Source organism: Synchiropus splendidus, chromosome 2 (assembly GCF_027744825.2).
Source record: "Synchiropus splendidus isolate RoL2022-P1 chromosome 2, RoL_Sspl_1.0, whole genome shotgun sequence".
NCBI classification, from domain to species: domain Eukaryota; kingdom Metazoa; phylum Chordata; class Actinopteri; order Syngnathiformes; family Callionymidae; genus Synchiropus; species Synchiropus splendidus.
This window is the reverse complement of record NC_071335.1, coordinates 22,597,518-22,618,037: the sequence shown is the minus strand read 5'-3', so window position 1 is coordinate 22,618,037 and position 20,520 is coordinate 22,597,518. Positions and strand designations below refer to the sequence as shown.

The 20,520-nt window shown below is 42.9% G+C and overlaps 2 protein-coding genes across 2 annotated transcripts; one reads left to right on the top strand and one right to left on the bottom strand.

Moving 5' to 3' along the window:
- Window positions 1-64: 64 nt before the first annotated feature.
- On the top strand, window positions 65-5,365 carry LOC128754945 (caspase-6-like). Its single transcript, XM_053857954.1, has 8 exons — window positions 65-150; window positions 261-317; window positions 1,769-1,805; window positions 1,879-2,028; window positions 2,097-2,173; window positions 2,262-2,437; window positions 2,495-2,645; window positions 3,048-5,365. Exons 1-8 carry the CDS (start codon window positions 120-122, stop codon window positions 3,281-3,283), a joined length of 915 nt encoding a protein of 304 aa, XP_053713929.1. The 5' UTR covers window positions 65-119; the 3' UTR covers window positions 3,284-5,365.
- Window positions 2,272-19,424, bottom strand: LOC128754944 (calcium uniporter regulatory subunit MCUb, mitochondrial-like). Its single transcript, XM_053857953.1, has 8 exons — window positions 19,092-19,424; window positions 6,177-6,240; window positions 5,910-6,077; window positions 4,494-4,598; window positions 4,275-4,432; window positions 4,010-4,213; window positions 3,834-3,950; window positions 2,272-3,769 (listed from the first exon to the last, which is right to left on the bottom strand). Exons 1-8 carry the CDS (start codon window positions 19,188-19,190, stop codon window positions 3,692-3,694), a joined length of 993 nt encoding a protein of 330 aa, XP_053713928.1. The 5' UTR covers window positions 19,191-19,424; the 3' UTR covers window positions 2,272-3,691.
- Window positions 19,425-20,520: the final 1,096 nt, after the last annotated feature.

The following is a 20,520-nucleotide window of genomic DNA, read 5'->3' as shown; positions in this document are numbered from 1 at the left end:
AGCCCTGGCTGGTCTAGCCAATCACTGACGAAGAGGCGGAGTCTTGCGTTTTCAACCCGTCTCCTGTCCCGAAGCGGAATCTTCGCTCAGGTGTGGACTGGACCGACACCAGAATCGCAATGGCTCACCCGGGAGAAGACTGCGTTACTCGTAAGAAATTTCAGAAACAAGTGCCTTGCTTTGTCCGTTGTCTGATTTAATTTAGAGCGCGCTCAACAAACACCGTTTTACAACTCTCAGTTTCCATTGTTTTCCAATAGTTTTCTCACCTCTCTCCGTGTGTCGTGAAGCCAGCGCCACAGCGACTGACAGCCGAGGTAAGAGCTCCATTACTACACCAACCCTGCTTCTTTTCAGTGCCTCTACTCTGAGTGTTGAGCGATAAGATTTATGTCATGAACAACACGGCCATTTTACTCCTGGTTATTGGTTGAAACTGGACGATCGTGACTCACCCTCCGCTTTACAACTGATCAACGATAAATCTACCTTCAGTCACTTTTGGGAAACGAGAATGGAACTTTATCCTGCTGTTGATCTTGCTTCAATAAATGTTTATTTATGTTTGTTTACAACCGCAGAAAGACTGCCTTCTGTTTATTTAAAATGAATCGGCTTCTTTAATAATAAATTATATATTTATGTAGATTATATATTTAGTTTGCTGGAGTGTATATATATATATATATATATATATATATATATATATATATGTATATATATATATATATGTATGTGTGTGTGTGTGTGTGTGTTTTCTTTCCCCCCAAAATTCCTTGTAGTGTTTTATTTTAATTACTATAAATGATAATAATAAAAAATATATATACAGCACACTCCTGCTTCCTAGTTGTCGTTGTTATTTACATTAATCTGAAGTTCTAATTTTCATGGATTGTGCAGTTTTACATTTACATACAGTATAAAAATGTCGATCATTTCTTGTTTTTTTTTTTTTTTCCGTCGTCACCTGAATTGCTGCCTTATCACCACAGAAACATACGTATCTGCAGTGTCGGGTGTCACTTGTGTTTCTTTTGCCGGCTGTCAACCAGCTATTGACGAAGAGACGACTCAACAATGGCGGCTTGACCTCCTGTCAATGCTGCTGATGCACCTGTAGTTCTGCTGCTTCAACAAACAGTCTCAACTTGGGGAAAAAAGGAACTGCTAAATCACGTCACTCTGACACACAATTTGTTCTCATGGCAACTGATGTTGATCATATTTGTCAAAATATATCGTAAAAATTTGTGAATACAGTTTAGGAACAAATAAGTGGCTAAGGAATTTTGGGGTGCGGAAAATAACCAGATTGTTGACTAAGAAGTGACATTAAAAATGTCAGGTGGATTTGGTGGAACACTGATGACAGACGTGGATTATTGTTGTGACTCTTGGGGTGAAAGACAGAGGTTAGAGAGGCGGGGCTATGGCTTCATTTTCAAAGCACTTGGTCTCACTGATGAACATGCGAAACCGGCGAATCCATCCACTCTGTGTCCTGGTTTCAATGACTCAATACACAGGTTTCGTGAGGGTGGACTCAGGACTTTGTGTGGGTTAGAAGAAAAAATAAATTAATAAAATAAAAAAAATCAGCTGTAAATCAAATCCAGAGCTTGTTTCTCAGAGGCAGAAGCCTTGAAAGAGCCAGACCCAAGATGATGTCATGATACTGGCAGACTTATGTATCTAAATATCTAACAAATAAAAACTATAAAAACAATTGATTTTATTGTTTAAAGTGTCAATGTTCTTGTTTCAGGGCGCAGCCATGGCATCACAGAGACTGATGCCTCCAGGTACCTTTCCTCCGTTCACATGACGGATGTGCTGCCTCCCCATCTCATGCCGAAGACCTCTGTTTTTGTGCAGTTTTTCAAATCTGGATCCAGCTGAAGAGTACAGGATGAACAACAAGAGGCGAGGCCTCGCGCTTATCTTTAACCAGGAGCGCTTCTTCTGGCGCCTCGGGATGCCCGACCGGCATGGCACCAACGCCGACCGGTACAACTTGGAGAGAAGGTAGGTCAGAATGGGTTCTGTAAAAAGTGAAGTGCTCCTCTCAGTCAAACTGTAACTCTTGTCTGTAGATTACAGGATCTGAAGTTTGAAGTGAAAGTATATGAGAACTACAAGCAGGTGGAGGTTTTGGATAAATTAAACGAAGGTAAAGTATTTTACAGTTACTTCCACGAACCGGATACATGCGGATTTTTGTTCGACTCGTAAACGTGGGTCTGTTCTCTCTCTTGTAGCTGCTCTCGCCGACCATTCCGATGCTGACTGTTTCCTCCTCGTCTTCCTGAGCCACGGTGAGGACGAACATGTCTACACCTACGACGGCAAGATCAGCATCCAGGACATCACGGCGCTGTTCAAAGGAGACAAGTGCCAGAGTCTAGTAGGGAAGCCGAAGATCTTCGTTCTACAGGTAACCATGGCGTATTTCATGACGTAGCAAGACATTGAGTGCGCGTTGTGTCGGCAGGCTTGTCGCGGAGACAAACACGACGAGCCCGTGTGCCCACCCGACGACGTGGACAGTGAAATGAACACAAACGAAGATGTGGTGGACGCCGGTGTCATCCGCACTCTGCCGGCCGGAGCTGATTTCATCATGTGCTACTCTGTCGCTGAAGGTAAATGGTTCAGAAATACACACCGATCTACTACCAAAAACACGGGATGCAGGAGTGACAGAACTATTGTCTGAGTAGTTCCAACGTTCCTTGAGAGGGACAGTAGAACAAAATGTCTCAGTGTTTACCTTCACCTGACTTGTCCGGCTTGACCCGTCACTTCAAGTTGTCACTCAAGACGCACAAACCTTTCCATCCCTTCATCCTGTTTCGCAGAAGTTTGATATTTTTTATCTCTGCTTTGTAGTAAACAGTATGATGACGGAAGGTAATATCGATAACACGTCGGTGCTTCCGTGAAGCTCATGTCGACCTCATAAAATGACTTCCCGGGCCAGATTTGGCCCCCGTGCCTCATGTTTGAACGATCGCCCAGTGTAATTGGTTTCATCTCCGCCGAAGGTTATTATTCCCACCGAGAGACGATGAACGGATCCTGGTACATCCAAGACTTGTGCGAGCTGCTTCAGAAGTACGGAGATTCTCTGGAGTTCACGGAGCTGCTGACGCTGGTCAACAGAAAGGTGTCGATGAGGAGCGTTTTGAGAAGTAATGACAAAAGCTCCATAGGTAAGAAGCAGGTTCCGTGTTTCGCGTCCATGCTCACAAAGAAGCTCTACTTCCGTCCAAAGAAGTAAAAGAAGGTTCATGTTATGGATGTCGGGGCTGGATGACTGTGTCGCGTAGTAATAGCAAAGTAGTAACAAAGCATTCCAGGTTTTACATGAACTGTTTGTATTAAGGCTGAAAACATGCCAGGAGATGCTGCAAGTTAAACTCATGTAACCAGATTGAAAACTTCATATTTGATGAAAAGGGAATTTGTGTTTTGATACTTAAATCACCACCAGCGATGCGGGATCTCAGGGAGCACCTTTGACCATCACGTCTTCATGAAATGCCTTTTTAATTCATCGCCCTGCAGCGTCAGATAAAATCGGCATCATTAGAAAGATTGTAAACGATACGCGGAATGAGGAGGAACTCCATATTAAAACGTGTCTGAAAGATTGGGTGATCTTTGTCTTCATGGCTTTGTTTCTTTCTTATGGCTTGGGCTGGATCTGCTCCAGTGGAAGCTGCAGCTCCGTTGGGTAACGTAGACGCCTCAGTTCCTCCTCCACCTGGGTGTTTTGAAAATGCTCATTGGACGTTTGGAATCTTCATTGCCAACACGTGCGAACAAACCTGAGCCAGTTCGTCTTTCAGTTGGTTGTATTTGGTCACATTGAAGTGCTTCTTACTGGCCCCTTTGTAGAAGTAGCGCAGGAACTGTCGGTCCTTCACGTCCGGATATACGTAATCCTGAAAAGACAAATTCAGTTCAGTCGCCGGAGCTGCTGCCGAGGGCCGACTGGACTGACCTGCTTGGTGAGGACGTAGTAGGCGAAGGCTCCCATGCTGGTGGCGTAGGTTATGAAGTAGGTGACCGGCTCCATCACGTCCCACGAGTAGACCCACCAGGTGAGCCACGCCAGCGCTCCGCCTTGGACCGACAGCAGAGCCAGCCCCGTCCACACCGCTCTGGAGGAGTGGAACTCCGCCGACTTGCTCAATTGCGCCACCATCTGTCAAGTTTTGCTCCAGTTAACCAGAGAAGACGAACCCTGTGCTTAAAAGCCGATTCACCTCCTCCAGTGGGGACAGTTCCTTCTTGAGGCTGTCCATTCGCTCCAGCAGCTGACGCTCCTGCAGGAAGTGATGCTCCGGCAGGTGGAGAGCCGTGTGGAGCAGGTGCACCACGTGCTTCATGTCCTCCAGCTCCGCTGCGTCACTGGACGCCCCCACTTCAGGCGCAGGAGAGAGGTTTTTAACCCGGACTCATGTTGCTTTGACTCCCAACCCTACCTTTCTCTGGAGAGCGGACGTTATAAACCGCGTCGTTGATGACCAGCTGGAAGTCATTGCCCAGCAAAGACTCGATCATCGTGGTGCTTGACACTCGCTCGCCATCTGCCACATCACAGACACATTTCCTTTAATACAAACCTACTTCAAAACCTCATGACTGAAACCCTACAACTGTGTCAGCGCACGCTGATGTATTTGACTAGCTGAAGTTAGACGCGTGAAAGCTAGAAACTGGATTTCCTAAAATAAGTAAAAAGTATTGCTACACTGTTCAATACATGTGAGACCAATAATATGTGTCTCAGTTATGGCCAAATATTCTATTGTAAGTAGGCAAGGATTATCAATTTGTTGTTGGCACAACAAAACTGGAAAATTCCCATCATGCAGTTCTGATTTTGATCCAGGGGGTTTCCGACTTTACGTAGCAAGGCCCCGTGTTCCCCTGTGGTTAGCAGTGTGGTCACAGGAGTGGAGCTTCATGGTGAAAGTGCAGAACATGTCTGTGATTTTGGAGGAGACCATTGTCCTGGAGGATGTGCCGGATCTTCCATCAGCACCTGGACACCTTTTTGGATTGCTGTACGCTATCTCATATACTTTTGACAACACTTTTGAGATATTTCAACATGTCTTTAGTTCTGATTGTACACAGCGTGCGCAGTCGCTGCAGAAGAAACGCCTTTAAACCAATGGAGTTGGCAAATCAGATCTGTTCTTCTCAACCGTTCCACTGTTATTGGTTCATCATCATTTTCTTTTCTTTTTTCAATCTTTACTCTACCATGTAATTGATGCCTATATACCTGTGGTGGTTAACAACTGAGCAGATGTGTCATGTTGGCACATTATTTTAAATTTAAACATTCAACGTTGTACATTATTAAGCACGTGTGCTTTTCTTGACAGTTTTTTGCACAACAAAATAAAAGCGTGGAAATGCTGAATTGGAATTTTATATTTATTTGAATTCAGGTAACTTAACTATATTATGAAGTTGGCAAAATAAAGAATTAATCGCAATAGCAATTCACAGAACAAGCACAAATAAAAAATCTTACTGCAGAGGGTTGCCTTGAAAGTTTAAGTTATCTGAATTTATCTTTTTTACAGTGTCTAGTCAAGAGGTGGTTGGAATGTCAACAAGGCCTTTATCAGCTACAGACATTTTCTTGCAACAGGTCTGTCCAGTCTTCAAACCCTGAGCCCCACTTGATGGGTTTGAACAGTCCACAGTAGGTGTGTGACTCATCAGGGGAACAACAGTGCAAACCTGAAACTCACACCAAATTCTCAGCAGCCCAAAGGGACAACTCTTCTCTGCCGCCCCACGACCAGACCAGCCAGTTTCAGACGACACAGCGAGAATGTTCTCTGGTCCAGTGTGTTTGAAGAGTGCTGGGATTTATTTACCTTTGGACAGAACGGAGGCCACGGCGCCGGGGTCTTCTGTCTGCAGGTCAGAGATCAGGTCTCCCACGCTCATCAGCATGGGCCGGAGGAAGAACTGGCACCTCTCCTTCCTCGACGGCAGCGGGGTCTCCAGAACCAAGCGGCCATATTTGTACCTCAGCGAAGCATCTGCGGAATAGTCACGAATGCGTTTTGTTTTCCCCGACTCTCCATTCACTTTGAACTGAGAAACTCCCCGCATGCTTCGGTGTAGTAACACGACAGTACCAGTGGAGGGCGACAGCGTGCTACAGAATCGCCAACATCCTGGTTGAAGAACTCTCTGTTGAACCTGAGAGAAACAGAGAGAAGACAACAGGGAAGGTTCAATGCAGTGTGTTGCTTAAGTGCATCCCTCCCTCGGTAAACCTCCATGTTGGCAGCAACCAGGGCGTATACAAGCCAGAACATCCTGCAAAGAAGGATGCGACACACAGAATCGACTGAACTTTCCACCCGTCCGTTTATTCGGATTCTACACAGACTACAATCTTATGGTGCTGGAAAACTTGAATTCACTTCTCTGGTGTCCAAATTTGTCGGATTCAGAGCCAGGGAGCAGCGTCTGTACATGACCCCCGGGCACATCTCGCTCCTCTTGTCAGCATATTTACTGTCTTGCTTGAACTGAAGATGCTTTCTGCCTGCTGTTTTTGGTTCACATCTCATGTTTTTTTTGCTGAGTATACGGCGTGTGAGTTGAATTCCAAGTCAGTGTTTCAATGCACTCATTTCTTGTGAATCATCTGTGAACTAAACACCGTTTTTGATTCAGTCAACTGATAATATCTTATATTAATGAGCTGCCGTGACAAGACAGTTGCATAAAATCCACTAATCCAATTAAGAAACATTCATTTAAGTCATATTACTTCTTCATTTACTGGCAGGCGAATTACCCTGCCAAATAACAGGAGGGTATTTATTATATATTGTTGAGAATATAAAACAGTTTGTTCAGTGGAGAATGTCACGTTCTGTCTGAAGGTGGGAACTGGTGCAGCCTTGTTCGATCAATAACAAATTAAAAGGGAACCAAAGCGCTGCCTATGTGAATGGACTGTCAAAGCCGAGTGTCAGAGCAGAAGTCAGACGTGAATGACACACCATCATCAGTTTATTAGCCGTGAAGAGGCTGTTGAATTATTGTTTAACAAACTACAGTCGTGTCACTGGTGAATGACCAGTTCCACATGAGATACATTGAACTGACAGGGATATGTTGCCATGGCAAGCTGTTTTATGTTGGTAACATCCTACTTAATGTCTCATCTTCAATACGTTAGTGTGGTGAAGAGCTGAGCCCTTTTTTCTGACACAAACTCTGTGGTAAAAACTAGGGATGCTCCGATCAGGTTATGCTGCCGATCACCGATACCCATCACGTGGATTGACAATGAATTTGTCATCAAAATGTTGAGACCTTCTGTGTAAACATGAACCATTAAATCATTTTAATTCAGACACATTTTCATATACATCTTCAAGAGGGCAAAAAAATAGAAAAAAAAAACATTGCAGAATGCAGCAACTATTCTATCAAAAGGACAACTGAAAAACATTTCATTTGATGTGAGACGTTGCTGTTTACTGAGTCTCCTAAGACTTTGCTATGTCTGTGATATATTTACATACTGGCCGCTTGTAGCGGGAGTCTGAAACAGAGAGCACTGCATTTATGGAAGTTTCCACTCTGGACGTTTTCAAAAGTTTCAGATTCAGGTGGCTCACGAACGCTGCACCCGACTCCAAAACACCAATTGATTCAGTCGTTTTGTCGAGAAACGCTGCTCATCTAGCTCGGTGAAATGAATAATTATTTCTTGGGCAATTAGCTTTGCGTTCCAAATGTCACGCCCAGTCTGGCGGATGTTGCTAAGCATCAGCTGCGCTAATTACCTGGTGCTATTAGGAACCAGCGATCTCACTTTCATGAGCTCGGAAAACTCTCCATGTGGCGTCAAGTGCCGGAGCTTAAATTGGTATTTAATTTTAACGCACTTCCTTGCACAGCATTTTCCCGTGCATGTGCTGCAGGATGCTTCTTCACGGCAGACTGTTGCTTCACAGCTGCTGCTTCACAGCGAGTCGGGAGGAGCGGACACATCACAACCAGCAGGGCTTCATCAGAGCGCCAGCTGTCACATGTGACAGGTTGTTGTGATCGGCAAGGACAAGTAGTGAGCGGCATTCACCGGTCGCACTGAAATCGGCCGATCACGATTAGTGACCGATCGACTGGAGCCTCCCTAGTAAAAACACGATCAGACAAATTGAGTTTCGTAGCGAGAGGGTGAGAGGCTGGGCTACCCGGGAGGGACTGAGAGTAGAACTGCCCAGGGTTTCCGCCAGAATTGTTTGCCCCCCCAAAAATGTGATAGAGAAACAGAGGGGAACATTGTCAACGTTTGTCCCTTTCTGAGTTGGAGACAGGAAAAACGCTAGTTTTTAATCATGAGACGCATATCTCCCTCCAATCTGCAGCTTTCCTCACGCGGTCCATCTCTCCATATGCCAATCTGGAATGTGCGATTTGAGTTCCGCCAGCAACTCTCTTCAGTCATTACAATGTTTCTTTTGGGAATTTTCCATGTTCATGTCCTCCTCCATGATACTTGACTTGTCATCCATTTGTTTTGATGTTTCCACTTCGATTTAATATGTTTGATCACTCTAAAAAGAGATTGTTTTTCTGATGGTGTGGCAGCTCTCATTTCAGCCATGGCTGTGCGCTACGCTAGTTTATATGTAGTGGAAACCTTGCTGCCGCCCCCCCACCTGGAGAGAAGCTGGGAAGGAAGTCAGGGCCTCTGTATTTCAGATGCTGCCCCCACAACCTGACTTCTGATGGATGGGGAATTTTTACAACCATCGTTTCAGCTTCAGCAACTGAAACCATCAATGTTTTGGACATTTTAATTGTGTTTTGTCAGGTTAGATTAAGGTTATCGCCACAAAATCACATTAATACTAAACAATAAAAGCATAAATTACTTACAACACAGACAATACATTGTTTCAACACATCAGCTCAGCAAGACATCTCATTTTTGACTTGAACATGGCAAACAATTGTTCAAAGCATCCACTCTGAAAGATAGAGTGATGGTCGTAAACTCAAATTCTGCTTTATTATTCATTGATCTTGCATTGGTCACCTTCCACGTACAAGTGGCTCAGTAATCCGTATCAAATCAACAGCTGTATTATCAGTCAGCTCCCGTTCAGAGCTGCATCATCATGCATCACCAGTGGGGCTTCTCCTGATACGTCCCCCCTCGTGAACCCCATCAAACCCTCTGTCTATATGCTAATGAACTTCAACAGATCCTGAAGTTTTCGGGTCCATCACACTGTTAAGAGGATTCCTTTCACTAAAAATCAGCGCAGTGCGAGTAATAAGATTTACTATTCATGATCTTGAGGCAGAAGTGTGGTTGTCGAGCCTTTAATGGACCAAAGGGTGTCCAGACTTTTCTGTGGGCCAACCTTCCTACCAGATGAATTTTTGATCGCATGAATTAAAAGTTGTTCGTTGCCCTCAAGTGTAACTCAAACATACCATAATATCTTTAATATCTGAAGGTTTTCTTCATGCTATACCATGAAGGAAATAAGACTTGCACAAGCTGAATATGATCTGCTTTGTGTAAAACAAAAAGCTAGCTTCATCGTCTGCCTGCCTGGGAAAGAATTAATGTCACACCCCATGAAACCAGGGCCTCAAATGACCCGCAGCTGGACTTTAGACACCCATGTCGAGTCATTGACAGTGTAGGTACCAAATCTGTCTGATTCAATTTTAAAAAACTGCCGAATATCACGTCATCATTCTGCGTACCCACAAGGGTTGGGCGATACGGACAAAAAAGTTATCGCGATAAATACACTTTCATTCTATTCCATGTGTTGGACACAACTTGTCTCCAGCATCATTATTTGTTTATGTTTAAATATAATAGTTAACTAAGTGTAGAGTTGAGAAATTCAATGCTTCACACAGACAGCTCTGCCAGCTTTATTTAGGGGTTAAATTGAGCCGTCCGTCTGCTGTATCTCATGTCTCTCTACAGTTGACTTTAACTATGGAGCAGTCTGGACACATTTCCTCCATGCTATTGAAGAAATATGAGAATTAATGATCATTTAGTCATGTTGTATTCTTCAAATCATGATACAAACTGTCAGTCCTTTGTCTTGTGTGATGAAAAACCTTTTCACAATTCTCTCTCCTAAAATGTTTGTTTTCCATTGCCTTATTGAAGATTTCACTAATACTTTGACCGCTTTAGAATTTGTTGATGGTCCCAAACTGACGCCGGGTTTTGGCATTAGCGCTGCCTGTGAGCGTGTGTCCGCGACCAGTGAACCCTAATGGGAAGAGGACGCCACTGCAAATAATGGAGCGGAGCTCTGTCCAATATCCAACTATTTTCACCGCAGTGTTTGGTCAAGGCTCCAGGGCAGCATGTGTTGATGTGAACCAAGGCAGACGATTGTATTAGAAAACCTAAGAGGACCACTCGAGCTAATAAAATAAACACGGACCCAGTGACTACAATCGTGAACCAAAGTCCACCACACTCTCCACAACTGTTACACGCTGACGTTGGGTGTCAAACGCTGTTGCGATCTCGTCATGTTCACGTGTGCAAGTCCAATGCAGCAAGTGAGCCGCGTGTTTATCAAACTTATCGTGAGATGCAGAATTGTCATTGTGGAGATTGTGTTTGGCGGTATATGGTGTAAGATAAGTTATCGCTCATCCCTACTTCCCACGTTCGGTAAGTGGACAGATCTGGTCTATACACCTAAACACCAGCCTGAATGCAGTAAAAGAAACGCATGCAAGGGCCGAGCATCTCACTTGTTTCTTGACACAAGAAGAAACTATTGATTTCAACGAAGGAAGTCATGGAAACCAGAAGCTCAACTCTGACGAACGCTGTATAGCAATTCCACTTGTTAATAAATGCACTTCTTAATGATGCTAGATTAAACAGACTGGCTCTCCCACAGATGGAGCAACTGTAAGAAGACAAACTCAAGTAAGCACAGATGGCTGCCACTTTATACTGTGACGAATAACTGTCTGCTTAATGTGACAGGAAGAAGAAGCCCAGTGGATGACTAGTGAACACATTATGAAGAAACCACCAACACGGTTCAGACGCCACAGGATGAGTGTGCGGAAGTGTCCGATGTGCAAAAGAGATATTCATTTTAAATGACTTCATCACACGCACCCAACCAGGTTTTAAGTGTAAACATTGGTCTGAGAGTTTAAGCCATAAGAAATGTGTGTCGCATCACTTGGTAACACTTAAACTAAATGTCCTTGAAACTATGACGGTGCCATTATTCAGTCCACTCTTGACCCCAGCCAGCAAAAACACTTCCACCGTGTTCAGCAGCCTGGAACAGAATTACAGAGTCCAACATTCCATCTGTGGCCGCAGCGCTTCATTTAACCGAGAAGTGAAATTGCAGTGAACGCTGAGGACTGTGAAGTCTATATTGTTACAGCGCTGGTTTATCAGAGAAGGTCCAGCAGTCCTACACTTCACCTCGGTAATGTGAGAGAGGTCGAGCAGCCTGGGCCAGAGCACTATTCGTCTTGTAAATGGAAGCGTGCGATTATCAACCGGGGACCGCTCAACAGCCGAGTGACCGCTGCATTTATATTCAACGGTGATACACGCTGACTGCACCTGGATACTGTGGTCCGACACTGTGCTGCTTAGGAGCCGCAATGAATTACCACCGAGCTCATGGTTGCGTTTTATCACGTTCCCTTTCCGATTATTTTAAGGACAGTTTAAACTGCCGTTGTCTATGAAAGGGAAAATAATGAGCTACAGTCAAGGGCCACAGTAGAGAGGGGTCGAAAACAATACATTAATATTTCAGTTTTCAGGCAGTCAAGCACAAAAAAATAAAACAGGGTTAAACAAAAGTGAAATGTTGGTCTTTTGGCTCTAAATACAGCATGATAGCAACAAGTATTGAAAATAATTATCTTGAACTAGCAATGTGTAATTTTTAGGGGCTTTTTAAAAACATGATTATTTGCATGAAATGGGAGGTGAAATAGTTACTGTTAATTTATGAAATAATCTGTTTTCGGGTCAAGATAAAAATCAATAACTCACGTATTAATTATTATTGAAGTAGATCTTCAAAATAAACTGTAATGAACTGATGCAACATTTTCATTTGCCATAATACAGCTCCTTCTTTATATTAATAGCCTCAGAATACCAGGTCACACCCACACAAAGACAATGACACATCACCGCAAGACCTCTTCAACATACACGAACAGCCCAGGCAGGTCTGAGCACGACGGCCCGTGACTCATGCTGCCAACAGCAAGGAAACACCACAAATAACCAGAGACTCTGCTTCCCTCTCATGCAATCACCATGACTTGGAAGACATACATTTAATCCACAGTACAGTTTAGCATATGGTAGCTCATGTTTGCATTCAATGAAAATGCACTGAAAATGAACCTTTTAAGCCACGCTTTCCCAAAATGTATCAAATCTAAACAGGTCAGTTCTTCTTCTAGAAGCATGAACAGTCTTTCCTAATATTAGGTACAGAAAAGGCATCATAATAATGAGCAAATAAATGTTTGATATATATCATTTATTTATGTATTCAGTTTTTTAAATTGTCATGTTGGTAGGATCAAAATGTCTCTTGGTTTCTCATCCATAAATGAGAAAATATATTAATAAATAAATATGGAAAATATGGCAATGACATAAAGCATGATGCTGTAATTATGTTATTTCATTTATGCTTTCATTTCAGCCTTTATTCAGCCATTTATCCACTTATTCATTATTTTATTTCTGAATTTATTAATTAATGTATTAATTTCTAATGTCCGTTTTTTTTGCCCTGTCAAAGGGCAAAGCTTGAATACTAAACTTTGTGTCAATGATGTTGATGCTCTTGGCTGATGATCTAGTTTTTGGGCTACAGTCAATTTGATTTCAACTATGTATTTTTAGATCTTAGGGGCCGCAAAAAAATGACGTGGCGGGTGTGTTCATGTATATGACTCAGCAGGCACAGATGTTTTTCCTGAAGCTATCGGACTGCATCTACATTGTTGGACTTGTCTATTTAGGACTTACTACTCTACTTCTGTTGGTTTATGTTAAAGGTGGAAAAGGGACCGTGGTCCAGGTAGTCAAGTATCTTCAGTAAAAGGTAAAGTTCAAATTACGAGTTGATGTATGATGTGAATGAAGAGTTCCTGGGGGACAGAAACGCTTTAAAAGATGAGGTTGCACTGGCATCTGGAGAAGAAAGAAAAATCTTTTGAAGCAGTCAACGGAGATGAGGAGGGGGGCACATCCTTGAGAAGATGACTTGAGGTGCAGTGGCCCTCCGTTTTCGAACAGATAAGGGGAAGAATGGTGGGGATGTTTCCCGTCTGCTAAACATGTCCTTCCCACCTGTCTGCATTCTTCTACAGCTACCGGCAAAGCCATCTGCTCCTCATCGCCAAATAACCGCCACATTCATGATTACTTATGCAGCTCATGTGCCCCTTCAGCACTGCATAGCTATTTTGTAAAATACCATCAGTGGAACAAGGGAAGACAAGAGGAGAAAAGTAACCGGTGACAAACGAGGCACTTGGTGCTCCGCGCTAGAGCTGAACCAGTCTTCACCCAAGAGCGATAATGACAGCTAAGGTGGATTGAAGTGGAGGGCTTTTCTCAGCACTCTCCAGACAGGATGCTCTGTTATCAGCGCTGTCATCACTCAGCTGTAAACTGCTGCATGGGGCGCACTGAATGATAGATAGATTCTCTTGCCAGCTTACAGGGCTGGGAGCCACTCAGCAGTTTTTGGCACATGTCCCCGGCTCACAACGTGAAATATTATGCATGAATCATTCGAGACAAGAGGTAAAGCGCGATCGATGACCTGGAGACCAGGGTGAAAAAAAAATAACAGCAGAAGAAATTTAATTACTCGGGTTGCTGCCTGAATGTGGAGTAAGCAGTCGTTCGCTGAAAAGTAATTCCACTGATGCCAACGTCCAACTGATTGTGCGAACAGTTCCGAAGAAAACAGCAGCGGCTGCACTGTGAATTTGTCTGCAAGAGTTTTTGGGATCTAATTTATGGCTCGATTGCGTTGCGTAATTTGGTTTTTTATGTGCATACTGATTCTGTCCTGGGATGTTCACTCACCCTACCTCACAAGACTTTCACATCCCCATCTCGCTCCTGAGTGAAGCCGGATCACATACTGTATGTGTATTGCTGCAGCCGCAAGACACACCACAGTTGCTATTTATTTTTAGATTAATATAATATAATGATGATGAAATTTCATTTCAAGAATTTGGGATCAACTTTCCTGGGGAATCAGGTTTCTCCCCAGGATTTGGGGGTGTATATTAGGAGAAAGACTTGGGACACTGTTCACAGTCCTATTAACAGTCTTGCTTGAGGAGAGGAGTCAACAGATGAAGAGGTAGCATTCTCATTGCAAGTCACACTTACCAAGGTATTGACAAAAACAGCAGAAAAGTCCCCTTTAAGGTGGAAAAATCTCAGTGTAGAGGGACAAAACCACCACAGCAGTAGGAATAACTCAGCTTTTGGGCAGAGATAGGTATTGATGCAGAGAGTGCAGGCATGGTGGAACGGTTGGAGAGGATTGACTTGCTGTAGCAAGCATTTCCAGATGGGAAAAACAGTTCAGAAAACCTTTACTGAATCTTCCAAATATCTTACTATTTATACTTCTACTAGCGCTACTACTACTACTAATTATTACTCATGTCTAACTAACATAGTCACCATTTGCCAGCAAGGACGAACAAACACAGAGGCAGCAAAAAAAGGTGCATATTTAAGGTGATTCTGTCATCAGAAAAAAATGAGTAAATCAGCTACAAGTCTTCAAAAACCCATTTTTGTGAGGTCATAATCTTGCCAATCTTGTCTTTGTCCTTTTGCAAGTCACTTGACGTGTTTCATAACTTAGATGTGTTGAACGCTGCAGAAACCCTGGCCTCTGAAATATTGAAATACTGTATTTCATCCCCTGCTGGGACTGAGTGCATGGCCTAAAAGCCATACTGTGGTATTTATTGAATCGCTTCATGCTACAGTCTGATTTGTACATGCTAGTCATGCGGTAAATGTGTGCACATCGAGTTGAAACTGGACACGTTGAATCATCACATGCCAGTGAAACAAAAAGTGAGTGATCGACCTCGTTCAAATCCCAATAAATGAAGGCTTGTGGGTACTTTGTGTTGTTTCAAACAGCTAGTATTTGACAGATTTAACAACCGCACAATTGTGTTTGTGAAGCTAAAGCTATAAGCTGTCATGCTCGCTTACATCAGCATTCAACAGTATTCAGTGGAAGTACTACCCCTTCCTCCTTTACTCTAATGTCATCCTGAATAATTCTAAACAAATACACAACACACAACTCAACAAAAAATACACAATCTCATTTCCATCCTAATACTCGCATATGATTGGGTAGCAACAAATATCTAGTCAGCCAGACACATATTGTGTCACAAAATTGTCTGCACAGCTATTTACCCATTATAATGGAGTATGAAGATTCTGTCGCTGCCGCTGAGCCGATTCTTGGCATGAGGCGACACACAGAGAAAATGTTTTCAGTTGCCTGCAGCCCAGTATGACACATCACAAGCCAGCAGAGCTCAGCAGGATAAAATAATAGAGTAGCTGAAAAGGAGGAAAAGGGTCTCACACAAAAGGTGCACTATCTTCCATATTATGCGGAACCTTGTTTGACACACAATTGAGGTACAGACCAATGAGATCGTGAAACAGAAATCGAAGTAGCCACTCTTTGGTTGAATCATATTCCCTTAGGTCACATCCCTTCATATGGACACTGTGATAAGGTCAGAACAAGTCATGCCTGTGAGGCCTCACTATTTTAGCATGCATTCCTACGGTTTGTCTAAAGGTCATCAAATATGAAAAAAATCTGGCATCGACCAAAGATTCTCAAAACTGATTTGCATTGTAAAAGTGAATATAAAAGCCTTTCTAGATTTTTCTCCCTTATAGATTTGTTTAAAACTGGCAGAACGCTCCGTTGCATATTGCGATGTCACTCACACTCACGTTTTTATGAGGAAAATGCGGAATGGTTAAAATGTGTGTCACATGCTAAATGCTACCGAAACTTGGCACTGAATGGTCGATGCATATCTTTATACTCACTACTACTGAAACATTTTGGTCAGTGCCATTTACATGACCTATACATATCAAATATAACGTATTATTAAGTCGCCCACCTTGACAAAAACTGTTCACTGCCTTGAGTGCATTTTTTTTTTTAAAGCGAGTGCACAGGTTGGCAAACACACCACCACATCTGATTGTAGTATTGCAGTACCTATACTAATATATAAAAATGTGGACATTAGTTGTACAATGTTTATTGATGTATAATGTTTCAAAAAATGAGGCAGTTTTGGCAAATACTCCACTGTAGTCTTTGACTTGTCCATTGTGATATATTCCTGTCGGCCTCTCCTCTTGCAGTACATAGTATGAAACTGAAAAAAAAAAAAAGCATCCTCATGCAACTTTCACCGACCGAAATATGAAGTAGAGCTTTGAAACAATAATATTAGAGTGTGGCTGCCTGATGGATTGGCCACCTGAGGTGGTCCTTACTTCCCTCTGAAACAGCCACTGGGACACACTTAAGAGCTCCAGCACGTTCAGGTTATTGCCTCAAAACAAACCAAAAAAACATCCAGTGCATTGGCAAATGGTCTACCAAGATGAGGTGTGATCTTATTACACATCAGCGTCCCATCCTGGGACAAGGTAATAGCACCATCAATCTGGCACAATGCTCAGCGGCAGCAGAGGACCGAGCACAAACTTCCCAGCACACTGTGGGGATGTCCTCGGTTATTACTATACAAACCACATTGATTCTCATTCTAGCTGAGAGAAATCTCTTCCCAGCTGCAGTCTGGCTGACAGACAATATTCTCCTTGCAACATGATGAGTGTGGACATACCTCTCGGCAACTGAAGTGTCATTAAGCGTCGCATGCGTGGCATGTAATATTTAGCGTCCGATCACTGTAAAATCAGATGTTCAGTTTCGTGCTCAACTGGATTATGAATGTCAGCTGATGAATGTGTCTTTCAAATCAATACAATATTTATTTGAACTACTCTTGATACGGGGGAAATTGTATACTTATTTTGAAGAGTTAGTTAATAAACTGCAGCATCAAGTTTATGAGTTAATCCGAGAAACACAATGTATAAATGGATTACAAAAGAATGTCACATCATTTACACATATTAAAACTTGCTGACACCTCAAGTTAAATAACAAGCAGGAGCACACCTGGCTCCAATTTTAATCCACTCCACCCAGTGTTGCTCAATAAATACTCATACGGATGCACAACCAAACAAAAACCCTATCCACATCTGACTGCTTTACTGTAAGTGGTTTGCACCTGCACTGACCTCAATATTCTTCATCAAAATGTCGCTGTAAGAAGAAAGATTTCTATTCATTCCAGCCTATATTGTCAGCAAAGAATGAGGAGAACAAACCCTAAAGACACATGATCAAACATCCATATATTCTGGAATACGTTGCGGAAAAACAACTCCTCAAGTTTGCTTGAAACTCTTGGACACTCCCTCTGCAGCTCTCAGTGCGGTACTTTGCATAAACAAGCAACTCCAGTCTGTTGGTTTCTATCATGGAGAGGCTGCTGCAGGTTGAATGAGGTGTTCATGTGCAGCTCTTTCCGACGTCTAACCGACTGGACATAATAAGAAAACTAGCTGTGTAATGAGTGAGCCAGCCAAACTTGATAGTCAGTGCAATGGTTAATGTCCAGCTATCAAATGTAGGTCATGGGATTGACTGAAAAGATGACAGGAAAAAGCAGCAGAAAGGGTTCAATTATGCGGAAAAGGCAGTTGAGAAGTCGGCAAACTCTCAGTGGCTTAGCCTGACAATAAAGCATGCTTCAGTCGCTGTTCAAGGTTTTCTTCCATGACTATCAATCAAGCCAGAGGCCATAATCTGTTCATGCTGCAAAACTAAAGCAAGGCGGGATGAGATGAACGCTGTTTCTGCTCCGGCAGCGAGATGAGACGGGCAGTGTTGGCTCAGAAGGATCTGTGCAGCTTCTTGTTATGGGGCCATAAAACCGACAGCGAAAGAGACAAGTCATTTCAAGTGACAAAGAGGAGACAGGAGATAAGTTACCAAACTCATATCGGAGGAATATTAGGGATTCAGGGGTGGTGATGAAAGTCAATTTGATGACCATTTCTATATTAATTTATTGTCACAGTTCGCCAGCTTGGGCCAGGAAATGACTTCCGTTACCCTGGAATCTGAATCCAGATGGCTGGGTGGCTGTGGCTTCCACACCAAATACTTACTCTACCACCTGTAAGTATTTGTCTGTGTTGTCGCGTTCTACTTGCAAAGGATGGAACCATCACAAAAGACACCATGTACTCAGGCATTGGCATAGAATCCCTTAACTCAGTAAATTTCAGGAAATTAAAATGAATAAATATGCTGTTTTCAGAATGAACCTGCTTTTAATAATGACATTTTTATGGAACTAGGTTGGATGATCTTTGTGAAGCCAGTGGAGGTCTGGCATATACAAGATACCTTCACTCATATGCTTCTTTCATTTGCTCTGTAAAATTATTCAATATTAACAATATGTTGTAACTAAACATTAGAGCAACAGCAAAAATTAAAAAAATAAAAAGCTAATATCATATTACAAATTTTGTGGCCCGAAACAAAAACAAAACACACCTACTTTCTTTTCTTAGTTTCCGGTAACAACACAAATGTACTTTTCATTTTGTGCATTGGAATTCGTTTTACTGTATCAATAAGCATTTTTCTTCATCTTCTGATGTTGTCAAACCTTCTCTACAAAGATTATGAAGCTATCTTTGTAGCATTAGCATCACATAACAAACGCAATTGTTACAAATCACCCGACTGCAAACAACGCCAGAAGCACTGGACGTATCTTGTGTTGTGACACGCGAGAAAGAGCTACCTCAGCAAACAAACGTTCTTTACCTTGGGAAGGAACGAAGTCGTCGGAGTTGCCCTCAAAGCGAAGCAGACACTTCCTAAAAGTCTGCCGGCAACTTTGCCGACCATTCTTGCTGGAGCCATTTGTCAGGGGTTTGCTGAGTTGAAGCCCGATAGTTGTTGAAGCATTGCCGGGAACGGCGTCCCACTGAAAGTCTCTGTTATCAGTCCGGATGACAACGCGCGAGCCGATGGCTGCACAACCGAGCGAGCCACAGCCCAGTTCACATTTCCTCCTGACAACAAGCAGAACGGCCAGCACCAGGCTCCACTCCCTCGTTCGACCGTCCCTTCCCAGTCTGGTTCCTCCGATGTGAACAGGCGACGCTAAGTTGGCCTCGAATTTGTTCTGTCAGGCTGCAACACTGCCATCTTGCTGCCAGAAGTAATTCGAGTGCAGAAAATGATAGCGTTTAGGAAGAATACCCACTTCGTACTTGCATGTTATACTGTGTTTTGGTGAGCTTTCAGTTTTGTAAATACTTTTCATTTCTCCAATAGGAACAACAGTAATGATTTTAATGTACTTAAATCAGCGACCATCGACTTTTAAGCGGGAAAAGAGAACTACGCATCTTCCATTGTGTAGGAACCGCAACAGGTTTGATGGGTGTTGTCAATTTGTCACAATTTCACTATATATGATGGCCTATTTTCTAACCCAAATATACAGTATGTTCAAAACTCTCTCGTCCGGAATGACACACATAGGCAACACCAATGTTAGTTTTAATTTTGATGCCATTGTCAAGTACCATAGCTTGTAAGAACAGAACGTTCATACCGTGGTTACCAAGCTGTACACAAGTTGTCTATGGCTCAGTGTTGCTGTGTCTTTTGGTTTAGATCCAGCCATGAATACCGGATATGCACTATAACACAACCGGATGTGCACTATAACTGCCATGAGCGCCAGCTCTTTTACCCTGAAAAGTGCCACTTTGGGGTTCGCTCTCATCAATTCTGCCCAAATGTATTTCATTACAGGACATTTCTTTACCTTGCTGTGAGAATCGTCCCCTCACCTGCACCGTGGCACTCACAAGGCCGGACCGTGGCCCCTGCAGCATCAGACAGGTGATCGCAGGGTTTCTTACCTTTAAGCAGTTTATTTTATTAGGATATTTGCTCTCTTCAATATATTATTCCAGCCATTCATTTAAAAGTCTTTTTTTCTGGCTTGAGCACCAACCCCGCCAAACGTCCGTGCATGCGGTTGTCGACGCGTACGAGTCCGTACTTAAGATATTATCGATTTAAAATTTGTTTTAACAATAACCTGAGTGCAATGGGCTCAAACGGACAGCAGATGGCAGTGGCGCTACAGAGTTTAAATAACACGTCGAGGACACAAAGAAGAGCATTCATCCTAATGATAAACGAGAAATCCTTAACATTTCAGTGTCCACAATTG

Excerpts from the sequence above, each read along its gene's own strand:
- LOC128754944 (XM_053857953.1), bottom strand. The coding sequence starts at position 19,190 with ATGGCTCCAGCAAGAATGGTCGGCAAAGTTGCCGGCAGACTTTTAGGA. Across the intron at positions 4,433-4,493 it reads CGTCCGCTCTCCAGAGAAAG|TGGGGGCGTCCAGTGACGCA; the intron begins GTAGGGTTGGGA and ends CTGCGCCTGAAG. Across the intron at positions 3,770-3,833 it reads TGAAAGACGAACTGGCTCAG|GTGGAGGAGGAACTGAGGCG; the intron begins GTTTGTTCGCAC and ends CAAAACACCCAG.
- LOC128754945 (XM_053857954.1), top strand. The coding sequence starts at position 120 with ATGGCTCACCCGGGAGAAGACTGCGTTACTC. Across the intron at positions 2,174-2,261 it reads TTTGGATAAATTAAACGAAG|CTGCTCTCGCCGACCATTCC; the intron begins GTAAAGTATTTT and ends TCTCTCTTGTAG. Across the intron at positions 2,646-3,047 it reads GTGCTACTCTGTCGCTGAAG|GTTATTATTCCCACCGAGAG; the intron begins GTAAATGGTTCA and ends TCTCCGCCGAAG.